This window comes from Balaenoptera physalus (genome assembly GCF_965194825.1).
Source record: "Balaenoptera physalus genome assembly, chromosome: 1".
Taxonomy (NCBI): Eukaryota; Metazoa; Chordata; class Mammalia; order Artiodactyla; family Balaenopteridae; genus Balaenoptera; species Balaenoptera physalus.
The window spans coordinates 150,039,246-150,052,492 of NC_138882.1; the positions used below are offsets into that span (position 1 = coordinate 150,039,246).

At 38.6% G+C, this 13,247-nt stretch overlaps 1 protein-coding gene across 3 annotated transcripts in view; it reads left to right on the top strand.

The window, feature by feature from the left end:
• USP24 (ubiquitin specific peptidase 24) overlaps positions 1–13,247 on the top strand; it is a 149,186-nt gene that overhangs the window by 84,538 nt on the left and 51,401 nt on the right. For all 3 annotated transcript variants that reach the window (XM_082414906.1, XM_082414905.1, XM_082414907.1), the window contains 9 exons: positions 965–1,050; positions 1,215–1,308; positions 2,566–2,721; positions 5,609–5,706; positions 8,458–8,553; positions 8,673–8,901; positions 9,601–9,760; positions 10,637–10,792; positions 12,946–13,016. In XM_082414906.1, the coding sequence (XP_082271032.1) occupies positions 965–1,050; positions 1,215–1,308; positions 2,566–2,721; positions 5,609–5,706; positions 8,458–8,553; positions 8,673–8,901; positions 9,601–9,760; positions 10,637–10,792; positions 12,946–13,016 (1,146 nt within the window). The remainder of the gene's footprint in view (positions 1–964; positions 1,051–1,214; positions 1,309–2,565; positions 2,722–5,608; positions 5,707–8,457; positions 8,554–8,672; positions 8,902–9,600; positions 9,761–10,636; positions 10,793–12,945; positions 13,017–13,247) is intronic.

Here is a 13,247-nt window from a genome sequence, read left to right on the forward strand (position 1 = left end):
TTCTATACAGTTGTATCCATTTTTTTCACCTTTAAAAAAAGCAGGCCAACTTCTTTTTCTCAACTTAAATTACATATATATCTATGTGGTTGTGTGTGAGTGTGTGTGTGTGTGTATATCACCTTGAATTTGGTTTTTTTTTTTAAATGCAGTTGACTCCTGTTATTTTTTTTTCACAACTCACACACACACACACACACACACACACACATACTGTATTTTATTTTTACAAGAGATAAATAAACTGACACCAAGCATTGTAAATGGATGACCACAACAAAAGCAACAATGATTGCAATTACCAAACACGAAACACACTCATACTGTGTCATAATATTGACATTCAGTCCAGTAATCCTCCACTGTATAACAGCTCCTTTACTTTGCAGTGAAAATTGATTTGTATATATTCTTTGCCTCTGAGTCCTTGTGGGATTTTTTTTTTTTTTATTCAAACAGAAAGACACAAAAATTATAATCATCCTCATCAGTTCACTCAGTCCCATGTAATTAATGTTTCTTTTTCATCTTGATCTTTTGTTAGCACTTTTATGAATTCATCAGTTTTCCATTAGAGTTCTGAATGAATTTGCTTTTAAATCACTCTGCCTTGTTTGCTCCTGCCAAGCTGCGATCAGCTTCCAACAGTGCCCACCCTCCGTGCTGTTCATCACATCTGCCCTTCCTTTTGCCTCTCTGCCGCTGCCTGCTTTTTGGTGCCTTGGCCGCTTCGCCAGCAGGTGGTAGGAGAAGAGAGCCCAGGTGCTGAGTACGCTAGGAGGGGGAGCGGCCCCTCACTCTGTGTTCCCGTGCATTGTTGTTTGAGGCAGATAAGCACCATGCGTCCCTCAAGTTTTGCAGTGGCCAGTCTTTAAGAACCAGTAATTTTATTGTTTGTACCTTTGATTAGAAAAGGAGAAAATTGTTTTGTAAATTTGCATTTATGTTTTGCTTTCTCCCTCAGGAGAAATCCCTCCCTGGTGTTGTGATGGCACTTGTGTGTAATGTATTTGACATGCTTTACCAGCTGGCCAATCTGGAGGAGCCAAGGTAAATAGAAATGTTTACGAAGCTTGAAAGAGAAAGTTATTAAAGTTAGGGAACCCAGTAAATGTTCACTTGAAATGTATATTACTTCACATCCCATACTAAATGACTTTGTTATTGAAACTGTGGTTTGTGTGAAAAAAAAACTAATATTTGAAAAATTTCAGGATAACTCTACGAGTACGAAAGCTTCTGCTCTTGATACCCACTGATCCAGCCATTCAGGAAGCCCTTGATCAACTTGATTCTTTAGGAAGAAAGGTATGAGTATCTTGGATAGTTATTTAACAGGCATGGAAATTTTATGTCATGATTCAGTGAAAATACAGCATGACATCACATTAAGGTCATACGATATCATCTTTCCCATAACAGTTTTTTTTTTCTTTAGAAAAATACCTTTGCTGTAAATAATGATATCAAATTTTAGAACTGGGAGAGCCATTAATATCATCTGCTTCCACCTCTTTCATGTTTTATATTAGGAAACCTAAGCACAGAGTGATGAACGGTCTTGGCTAGGGTCAGACTCTAGTTCTGATTCAGTTGAGATATTTTTCTTCTGTCATGATGCGTCTCTGAATGTGGTTGTTGCATATGTTTGAGTTGCTTGCGTAAATGGGTTATCGTTTAATATTTTCACAGTTGATATTTAAAGTTCCTTTTGTTTAATATTTAGAATCCTGTTCCTTAAGGGTTGTATATATGTAATGAAATTGTGTTTTATCTATAATATTGTTTGTGTTCTCAGAATAAAGTCATTTAGATCAAAGCTGTTAGAACTAAGTTATAAATTTTGTATTTCAGTGATTATAGTTTAGATTAGCTCATAATCGTGTCACATGTACCTTATATATTAATTTGAGGAAGAAGAGAACTAATGTAATTAACTATATTACTCGTACTAACTAAAAAAATTATCAAAACTACTACACTGCAATCTTATAATTTAATTATCAATGTTTGGTGGTACAAATTTTATTTATTTATTTATTTTAATTAATTTATTTTATTTTGGCTGCGAGGGCTCTTCACTGCAGCACGCGGGCTTCCCTAGTTGAAGCACAAGGGCTCTAGAGTGCATGGGCTCAGTAGTTGCGGTGCGCGAGCTTAGTTGCAGTATGTGGGATCTTAGTTCCCCAGCCAGGGATCAAACCCATGCCCCCTGCATTGGGAGCGCAGAGTCTTAACCACTGGACCACCAGGGAAGTCTCCTAGTGGTACAAATTTTAAAAACACGGAAACAAATTAGGATGACCCCACTAGTGTTGCCTAGAATACAATCCCAGAAGCATTCCTGTAGGATTGCAGTGCTGTTGAGCATTTACTGTCTGTGTGATGGAGTTCAGTGCTTTGTTAATAATTAGAGCGATGTGGCTTTGAGGTTAATTTTTAGAAAATTTCATTGATTTGATTATATTAAAGTCGGAAAAAACATTAGAGTATGTAGTGATATCTGCTTCTCTTTAATTTGTGCTTTTGAGCTGTATATTCCTTTTTTCTTTCTATTAAACTTAGAAAACACTGCTGTCTGAAACAAGTGCTCAGTCTTCAAAATCTCCATCCCTCTCTTCCAAGCAGCAGCATCAGCCAAGCGCCAGTTCAATTTTAGAAAGTCTGTTTCGATCTTTCGCTCCAGGAATGTCCACCTTCAGAGTTCTCTACAACTTAGAAGTAAGAAACCTCATTTCTTTTTATTTCATTTTAACAGATTCATTTTGGCCTAAAGGTTCATGCTTTCAGATATCAGAAATAAGTAAATAGGTTTCTATTATTATTGAATGGTTTGTTTAAAAAAATTAGTTTTAAAAAAAGTAAAACATAGAATATAAATTGAAGTATTTTGTTGTTTTGGACTTTGAAAATGCTCAGTTTTCTTTTTCAGTTTATACCTGTGTGCATTGTTATACTTGCAAAATAGCATGTAAATAAATAATTGGGAAGCGTTATGTATTAAGATGTGTCATTATCTTCCTCTGGAAGTTTTGCAAGTCTGTATAACATCAGTTACTAGTCCTCAGCCTTCTTGTTATTAAATGCATCCTAAGTTTTTTAAAAAGCTGTTGTAATTTGTTGCCATTAATGAAGCTTTATAAGGAGTTTGTCAGGAGTCACATTAACATTATTATTTCAAGGTTAAAAAAAAAAGAACTGAAAGAATTTGAACAAAAGAATATTTTTATTACCCTTCTTCCCAATAGTAGCTTTAAACTAGTAGATTTAGTTCAGTAAACATTTCCTAACTGTTTACTGTCTACAAGTCATTGTGGTATTTAAAGGGTCAGAGTTGAAAAGACAAGATAATTGCTCCAAGATCTTATGAGTAAGACATAGGGGAGGCTGGATAGGCTGAGTCATGAAATGAAAGCAGTAACAAAGCAGTGTGGAGAGTGGCCCACTCTTGGAGGGTGAGGGGCTAGACCCTCAGGCCACTTAAGATCTGGAGAAAATAAAGCCCTGAATGATTTTGCTTTGCCCTAAGATGTTCTATGCAGTCAGTTATTTATTAAGGAATCCAGATCAGTGCCTAAGCAACCTTAATCATCAAATTACCATTTCTCTTCAGTAGGTTTTGAATCACAACAAAGCTCATAATTGGTAGGAAGGTACCTGCTTGGGCATTTTTTCCAAGTTTTATTTCATCTGACAATCTAATTTGGAGTATAAAATTACATCCATTCATTTTTATGTTTCACTCATTTATATGGCGGAGCTGTGATAACATTTCATATTTGCCTTAAAATAATCCTTCTTGTGAAAACATTTGTTGGGTTCAAAAGGAGAAAACATCTAGCAAATATTTTAAAAATAAAATATGTCCTTATTTCTTGCAGACGTTTAAAAATACATACACTATTCCAAAACAGAAAATTACCTAGAAACTTTTGGCTAACTCAAGCTTAGGAAATTCGCATCTTACGATTACTGCCAGATTTGTCATTTGCTTTTGAATGATTGTCTCAAGAAGTTAAGGTGTAAATGTTAACACCCACGTTTGAGAGCACCCAGAGAAACTGAATGGCCCAGCAGCGGGTCTAGCTTGTCATTGGTCACCTAGATTGCATGATCTTAGAGCCAAAGGGGTATATAAATTATCTCCGGTATACTTTTAGGACTTCTGATTAACTGGAAATTCCTCTGATAGGTTTTCTTTTGCTTGACACAAAAAATGTAGAAAACCTAACACTCCCAGAGCACTTATTTTTACTATTACCTGCAAGGTTAATGTCCTTGCATTTCGATCTGTAACTTATGTTTGCCTACTAGGAAAATTCAGAGTGGATATTCCAAATACCCATTCCTTTGGAGAAACCTTCCATCTTCACTAAATTGTCCATTAAGCATGGGGAGTGTGTGCATGTGGCTGTTGACATTCGGGAGGGGTTAGGATGGCACAGGGTTCCCATTCTCCTGTGAGATGCTTGTGATCTGAGGCTGGGGAGCCTGTTTCCCAAAGGGCAGCTTAGGAAGAAAGCATCTTTAAACAAAAATACCACATTAAAAATCTAAGCTCGTGAAACTAATAGGTTCATAGAAGCAGATTTTTTTGAATAGAAAAGGATCTTGAATTACATCTAGATTAGAACCTTGGGGAAACTGCGGCAGTGAGCTTTAAAATTTTTTTAAAAGTCGTTACTAAATAAGCAGTTGTTTACTGGGCAGTTGTTTTGTGCCAGTGCTTGTACTAAAGCACCTTAAGCTTGTGTTATCTTACTTACAAACAATCCTCTGGTAAAGGTAATTATTGTCCTCATTTACCTGATGAGAAACCTGAGGCAAAAAAGGAAAATTACATATCTGAGATCTTTCAGCTAGTCTGTGGTAAAACTAGAATGTGAGCTAGATTCGTAGTCTCATACCACAGTATGATTATTTATGTGAAATAATTCTCTACTATACCAGAATATTTAGTTGAGCTTTCCTTTAGGTGGGTATTGCAGTGTCATAAAAGGGGCATGGGTATTAGAGTGAGGCACATCTGGGCTTGAATTCTAACTATGTGACCTCGGGTGGGAGGTCACTTAACCTCTCAGGTCTCAGTCTTTACCTGTAGAATAAAATACCTGTGCTGTGCATAGTGAGATTAAGAGAGGATGCATGTTAAGTAGCTCACCTTATGCCTAGTACTTTGTAGATAGGTGGTCAGTAAATAGGAGTTAGAATCATTATCAGGCAACTCATCCAGCATTTATAATAAATGGGCTGTTTTATAAGACTTTAGTTTATATACTTTTTCTAGAACATATCAGCATAACATATAATGTTACCTGCTCTTATCTAAGTCTGGGAGCCTGAGACCTTCACATTTGCTGGTTTCATAAAAAGAAGAATACACCAGCTCTCTTAAAACCAGAAAGATTTTTCATGCTAAGTAAATGGAACTTGGAAAATGTGATTATTTTATATGTGAAACATCAGTCTCCTTATACTACTGGGGGTAAAAAAAAGAGCAGCATTTAAAGAGATTCTGACTCAAATTGTCTGATTGTTTTACTTAGTATAAAGGAGTAATTTCAACTGGAAATGTTGGGATGATTAATTGTGCTTATCTTTTTCCAAGGTTCTAAGCTCCAAACTCATGCCAACAGCTGATGATGACATGGCAAGAAACTGTGCAAAATCCTTTTGTGAGAACTTCCTCAAAGCAGGAGGTTTGAGGTTAGAGTCTCGATATTATGTTATATGAATTGCAGAAAACGAATCTAGTTATTTTAGTTAATTTCTCCTGCTAAGCCTTGCTTATTCTTACAAGGCATTATGTGAAGCATTATGAGAGTTATAATAAGAAGGAATGATGTTTTAGTCTTTGGAATATTTTAACTCATTTTATAACTTTTGATTATTTGGAAAACTGACAGAAGCATGTCTCTTTCCTCTCTGGTAGTGAGGGAAATTCTCGAGTAGAGGAGGGAAGGCTTACTGTTTCTGTTCATTCCCACATCAGTTTGAGATAAGGTGAATCTGATTGTCGGTAATCTATGTTGTGCAAGGCATTAGTGCTGGGGATGCAAAGATATTATCCCTGCCCTTGAGAGCCTCATGGTTTAATAAAGAATAACAAACAGTTATTGTAAGTATCAAAACAGAGGCTTATAAAAAGTGCTTTGTGGGGTGGAGAAGAAAGCAGTGGTTAAATGGTTAGATTTGCTTAGGATAATAAGAGTAGGAAATGCTTCCCAGAAAGTGACATTTGAGCTAGGAATTGAGAGATGAGTCGCCATTCCCTAGGTAAATAAGGGGAAAAGGGCACTCTAAGCCAGCGGTGGGGTGGGGATAAGTGGACTTATGGACTGTCTTGGGAAGTACAGTTGTCTAGTGAGGCTAGAGCAAAGGGTAAAGGAGAGAAATATGTAAAGAGGGGTCACATTGAGGAATTTCAGCATTATCTTGTAGACCATGGAAAAACAGGAGGTTTCTCAGCCAGGAGTTACCTAGAACAGTTACTCTGGCTACAGTGGAGAAGATGAATGGAAGTGGGAGGGAGCGGCTGGAGGCAGGGAGAACTATAAGAACTATGACTGTTCCAGAGGAGAGGTGACAGTTTCTAAATATGGGACAGTGTGGTAGAAGGACATTTATAAGGTGAAATAGGCACGTCTTTATGACTAGATACAGGGTAGGAACATTTATAAAATGGCCTGTGATTTCTAGCTTGGGAGAGTGAGTGAATGGTGAATCTTTAATCCATATGGAAAATAAATACGGAACGAGATGGAGGAAACTGAGAAAGTCAAGAATTTGATTGCACACAAGGTCCCTGTGAGTCATGTGAAGGGGATGGTTTGGACATGATGCTCTCGAGAGAAGTGGAGAATGGCACTAGAGGTTCAGGGAGACATCAATGTGTAAGTAAAGCCTTAGGGCATAAGCAACTGGCCAAGTGTCGCGTGGCAAGTGTAAGGACGAGAAGCAGAATCAGTAAGTAGAAATCTCTGCTTTATGTTGAGTGAGAAGAAGGAGGTGACAGGAGTTTGAAGGGTAGAATAACTAAGGGAAAAGTTTGCTCTTCTGTTTTGATTTTAATTTGTAGAAGACTTGATTCTCACTGTAGGCTGACTAAAAGGTGCCGATGAAAAAGAAAAGAATAAAGATAAAAGTAAGGGGGATGATCAACCGATGGGGCTAAGTTCCACTGCAGTTGGAAGGAGATTTGCTCCAGAAAGAAGTAGGCATGCCATTTCCTCTGGGGGAGGAAGGAGTGAAGACCATGTTGAAGTTTGAGCAGAGGGTAATTGAAGGAATTCCTGTCTGGAGGCCTTCAGGGGAAGAGAAGTTAGGTGAGACCTTGAGGAGATAAAGGGTGTGGGAAACAGAGAAGTGGAACCAGAAGGTTAAAACTCATTTCAGATCACTCAGCCAATTACAGAGCTGTGCTAATAAAGGCATTTTACTTCTGGCTTATTTCTGAATGTCAGTTAACGTACGTGCCTGCATTGTTCTAAGCACTGAGAACAGAGCAGTGAATAGATGAAACAAAAATCCATGTCCTCATGAAGCTTACAGTCTGGAACAGAAGACAAACAATAAACGAAGAAGTAAAAGTGTATGTCAGGTGGTGATAAGAGCTGTAGAGAAAAATAAGACAAGAGTGGATGGAGAGGGTTTGATATCCAGTGGGGTGATCAGGGAAAGCTTCACTGATGGGGTGACATTTTACAAAGACCTGAAGGAGGTGAGGGAGCAAGACCTGGAGATACGGGGGAAAGCTGTCCAGAGGAGCATCCAGTGCAAGCCCCTGTGTGGGCGAACCTGGTGCCTGCGAAGCTGGCAAGGGTCCAGTGTGGTTGGGGCCAAGTGAGGGGGCAGGGTAGGAAGCATGAGGTCACAGATACCAGAGGTCCAGTTATGCAGGATCTTACAAGCTACTATGAAGGAAATAGAAAGCCATGGGAGGATTTTGTGCAGAGCAGTTCCATGGTGACCTCCATTTTTAAAGGATCTCTGGTTGATCTTTTGAGAATAGATTTTGGCGGTGAAACATCAAGAGTAGAATCAGGAAGAACAGTTGGGAAGCTTTTGCAGCAATATAGGTGGTAGTGGATATGAAAAACAAGCTTTGTGGAATACACCAATTCTGGACATATTTTTGAATTGACAGTTCTACTAGTACCAAGATAGCAGTTGATCGGTGCACTCAAAGCCAGTCAGTGAGAAGAACCATCCAAACACTCTGTGTTGGTTATCTTTTTGGCTAAGGAAGGAGTCTAATTCTAAATGGACCAGGAGGGTTATATGTACCACAGGAAATAACTGTAATAGGAATATGTATGATCCATTTATAGGTAAAGATCTTGTAGAAATTTTAAGTAACTGATAACATTTATAAGCAATCAAATTACTTACAGAAAATTTCCTATGAAAGAAATAGAAGTCTTTAATATCTGCCTTTTTTTTTTCTTTTCTTTGAAGTTTGGTTGTAAATGTCATGCAGAGGGATTCCATCCCATCAGAAGTAGACTATGAAACAAGGCAGGGAGTTTATTCTATCTGCCTACAACTTGCAAGGTATGTAAATATATTGCGTTAGTCTCAGAAGGCAATTCCTGACTTTTTCTTCCAAATCCCATCCTTTAAAATAGTATGAAATGACCTTGACTAAGCCTAGCTTTTTGTTTCCTTTTAAGATTTTTACTTGTGGGACAAACATTGCCGACATTATTAGAGGAAGACCTCACCAAAGACGGCATAGAAGCACTTACTTCTCGCCCGTTCCGAAATGTCAGCCGGCAGACAAGCAGGCAGATGTCCTTATGTGGTACCCCAGAAAAGTCATCCTACCGACAGCTGTCAGTGTCTGACAGGTCTTCCATTAGGGTTGAGGAAATCATCCCTGCTGCTCGAGTCGCAATACAAGTAAGTGATTTGTGTATTCAAGAAATATTAAGTACCTCCTATTTAGAAGGCACTGGTGGTGGTGTGCAGATATAAAAATTACTGACATGAATATTGCCTTCAAGAAGCTAATGGTAAGAGAGAGATCACTAGTGCAGAAATAACTGTAATTCAGGTAGAAGATACCAAATGCTATAAGAGAACTACAAAGGCAAAACATTCTACAGGCCGTGAGAGGAGGTGAAATAAATTATCTTCATGTGTGGCTATCACGGATGATTTTATGTAGGAGGTGGCATTTGAGCTAGACCTTCAAGAATAGGTAGGGATTCTATATACAGAGATTAGCTTGGAGAGAGGATAGTTGTTCAAGCAAAAGGGAGGGCGTGAGCAGTTAGAGAGAAAGCCAGAGCCTGTGTGGGTGGTCACACAGTGGTTCGCATAGGCCAAAACGCAGAATGTGGAAGAGGGGAAACTGTGAAAACAAAATTGGTGATGGGTAATTTGAAGCCAGAACATGGAGAGTAGAGTCTCTGTATTACAAGTAGCAGAGGGGTAGTGAAAGTCTTCGAACAGTATGGAAGCATGGAAAAGACTATCTTGTGGATGATCTTGGAGGGAAACGAGTCTCAAAACTGAGACTGGGAGGAGGTTATTGAAGTCAGCGGGATGTGTTCAAGTACTACCTTTTCTCACAACACTCTTTCCATACTTCCTTAGACAATGGAAGTCAGTGATTTCACGTCTACTGTGGCTTGTTTCATGAGATTGTCATGGGCTGCAGCTGCAGGACGGCTTGACCTCGTTGGGAGTAGCCAACCAATTAAAGAAAGTAATTCTCTGTTTCCTGCTGGAATTCGAAACAGACTCAGCAGTTCAGGTACTGATTAAAAAGGATAAAGTAATTAGAATATTGGGCAGGAAGTAGCTGTAAGAATCATCTTTGTATAGGTTGTTCAGAGTCACAGAAAGGAGAAAGCCTTTTCTCTTGTTTTTGAGCGTAAGCTAAAACTAAATGTTTCTGAACATCAAGATAAACACTCTAGATTTGTGCACATTCAAATATGCATGTATGCATATGCATACTTCATTTACGTACGTCACACTAAGAGAAAAAAAAGGGTTATAAATACAGAATATAGAGAAACCAAGCAGAGTTTTAGCTTGTTGAGTGTAAAAGTATAGTGAGGCCAATAATCGTGGCTGTAATAAAAATTCATCTAGAATTTTTACGTGGAAAAATCATTTTCTTGGTTTGGCCTGTTATTTTCTGTTAGGCCTTTATAAATAGCTTTATTTCTCAGCTTCATTTGGTTTCCCTGCTCAATCTATGTGTGTGGATATACCTCAATAGTAAAAAGTTTTTAAACTGTATGACATACACACAGTAAAGTGCAGAAATGCTAAATATATAGGATTTTTAGGGTTTTTACATATATGTAACCCATCTAAATCAAGATAAGGAACGTTTCTAATACCCCAGGACTCCCACATGCCTCCAAAATTGCAATGTTCTTACTTCTATCACCTGAAACTAGTTTTGCCTCATAAACATATTTTTTTAATGGTTCCAAATGTGTTTTAAGTACAGAGCAATGAGGTTCAAATCAAGTGATTAAGTCTCTCTTGTTTCTTAGCCTAAAGTGTCTTCTTGAACTCTTTACTTTCACTTGAGGATTACGGGACTCATTAAAGGATATTATAATCTCAAGGGTCCTGTGGGATCCACAGTAACCTTCTGCTTGCCTGTTTCCAGGAAGCAATTGCAGCTCTGGAAGTGAAGGGGACCCGGTAGCTCTGCACGCAGGCATCTGTGTGCGACAACAGTCCGTGTCCACCAAAGACTCACTGATTGCGGGAGAGGCTTTGTCTCTTCTTGTTACGTGCTTGCAGCTTCGGAGCCAACAACTGGGTATGCAGGAGGCTTACTTGCCATTCATCTCTTTTAGTAAAAGACCAGGTTTCTGTTGGGAATTATTTCTATCCCTTCATAGATAAGGTCATATTAATAGAAATGGCAAAGGGGAAAGTTGGCATGTGGAATAGGTAAGAATAGTGCTAGAGTACTTAAATTCTGAACAAGTATTTATTGAGCACCTTCTATATACAAGGTTCCACAGTAGATGGTACAGGGCAGTATGTCTACTCTCCAGGAGCTTACCATCTAGTGGAGGAATTAAAGCAACCCAAAGTTGTATGTCATAAACTATAGAAGTAGAATTATATATCAATTCCTAAACTGATAATGACTCCAGTATTAAAAATTATGAAACTTAAGATTTGCCCTTTTGTCTTTATTGTTGGTTTTGGCAAACTAGGGCTGTTGCTAATCATACTTTTAACATTAGACACCTCAGGGCTCAGTCCCTCATCTCTGTCTGAACTCATTCTTGCCACATAATCACATCCACGTTCACAGCCTTAAATTCCCTCTGTGTGCTGATAACACTTAAATTTGGCTCTACAGCCTGGACCACTCCCCTGACATCTCCACTTAGATATCAGATAGACTTCCCAAAATTAACATGTCCAGAACTGAACTACTGGTCTGGCCCATACCACCCAAGAGATTTCCCATCTTAATTGATAGCAGTTTTATTCTTGGAGACATCCTTCATTCCTTTTTTTCACACCCTTCTAATCTGTCAGCACATCCTTCTTCAAATTCTATCTAGATTCCACCCCTTAGACCACCTTCACTGTTAGCACCCTCTGACCTGTCATCATCTCTTACTTGGATTATAGCAGTAGTTCCCTGACTAATCTCCCTGCTTCTACCCTTGCAGTTTATTCTCCACACAATAACCAGAATGGACCTTCTAAAATGTAAGTCAGATTGTATCACTCCTCTGTTTAAAACCTTGCAGTGGCCTCTCGGTTCACACTGAGTGAAAGCCAGGTCTTTCCTAAGGCCTGACACCATCCACCCCCGTGACACCTGTGTGCCTTCACCTTCTCCCGCTCTCCTCTCATGCACCGTGCTTCAGCCACCCTGGCTTCCTGGCTGTTCCCTGACACTCAGGCACATTCCTGCCTCAGGGCCCTTGCACTGCCTGTTCCTAATTCCTGGTATGTTCTTCCCCTGCCTTTTTTAAAGAAATCGCAACCCTTCTCTCACCCACCATCACCTAAACCCTTTATTTTTTTTCTCTATCACTTGTCACTTTGTCGCATACAATATAATTTCTCTGCGTACTGTGTTTATTGTCATTATCCCCTCCCCAACTAGATGGTAAGCTCCGTTAAGAACAGAGACTTTTGTTCATTTTGTTCCCTGCTGAATCCTTAGCACCCAAACACTGTGTGATGTGTAGTAGGCCCTCAATAAATACTTATTCAGGGATGAGGTCTTAACAACTCCACTTTTAAAAATTGTACCAACACATCAGAGCCCTATTCTTCACTATTATTACTGATTCAGACCGCCTGTTCATAGAATTGATGATCATTATGTATTTAGTATAACATCCAAACTCATCATGTAAGATATCAAGATAAACATATAGAAAAAGTTAGATGTTTATGGGACAGTTAAATAATATCAAAAATGATTTACTTTGAGCAGAAATGCTTTTAAAGGCTTATATATGAAACTAATTCATTATGAAATGCTTTTGAGCATATACCATACTTTTAGTTCGATTTTCCTGCAATTGTTTAATTATAGAGATATTTTCAAATCAAGATGAAAAAATTATAACTTCAAGCTTTTTTATCATGTGTAAGTTTATTGTGGGGTACATTTTATAGTTCACAAGTATTGATAGTTTTCTCAAGGCAAGACATTTATTCTGTAACTGGTATGCACAAGGCATCGTGCAAAAATGTCAGGGTATGAAGATGACCAAGACACGGTTCTGCTCCTGAGCACCTTAGGCTCTCATGGGATAGACTCAGAGACGTGGGTGCAGTTGTGGAGGCACTGAATTTGATTCTGTGTGGAAGAAGAGATGATTTCTAAGATAGTTAAGCTTAAGAAATTATTCAAAGTTTTTGAAATTTTGAAAATGCATTTCCTAACTTATTTTCCTCCCCTGCTCCCATACTCTTTATTCTTATCATTAGCATCTTTCTATAACTTGCCCTGTGTTGCTGATTTTATCATTGATATTCTGCTTGGATCACCAAGTGCTGAGGTAAGGATTTTTTACTTTATAAAAAGCCCCTTTGGTCCTGTTCTGCATGGGCTCTCTGGATACCTGTGACATTGTGGGGAGTATAGAAGGAATGGTGTTTAGTCCTCTTGGGGAATCAGACAAAGAGGTGTGACATTATGGGGAGTATAGAAGGGATGGTGTTTAGTCCTCTCAGGGAGTCAGACAAAGAGGCCACAGAGCACTCTGAAAGCAAAGTGACCATTTGGACTG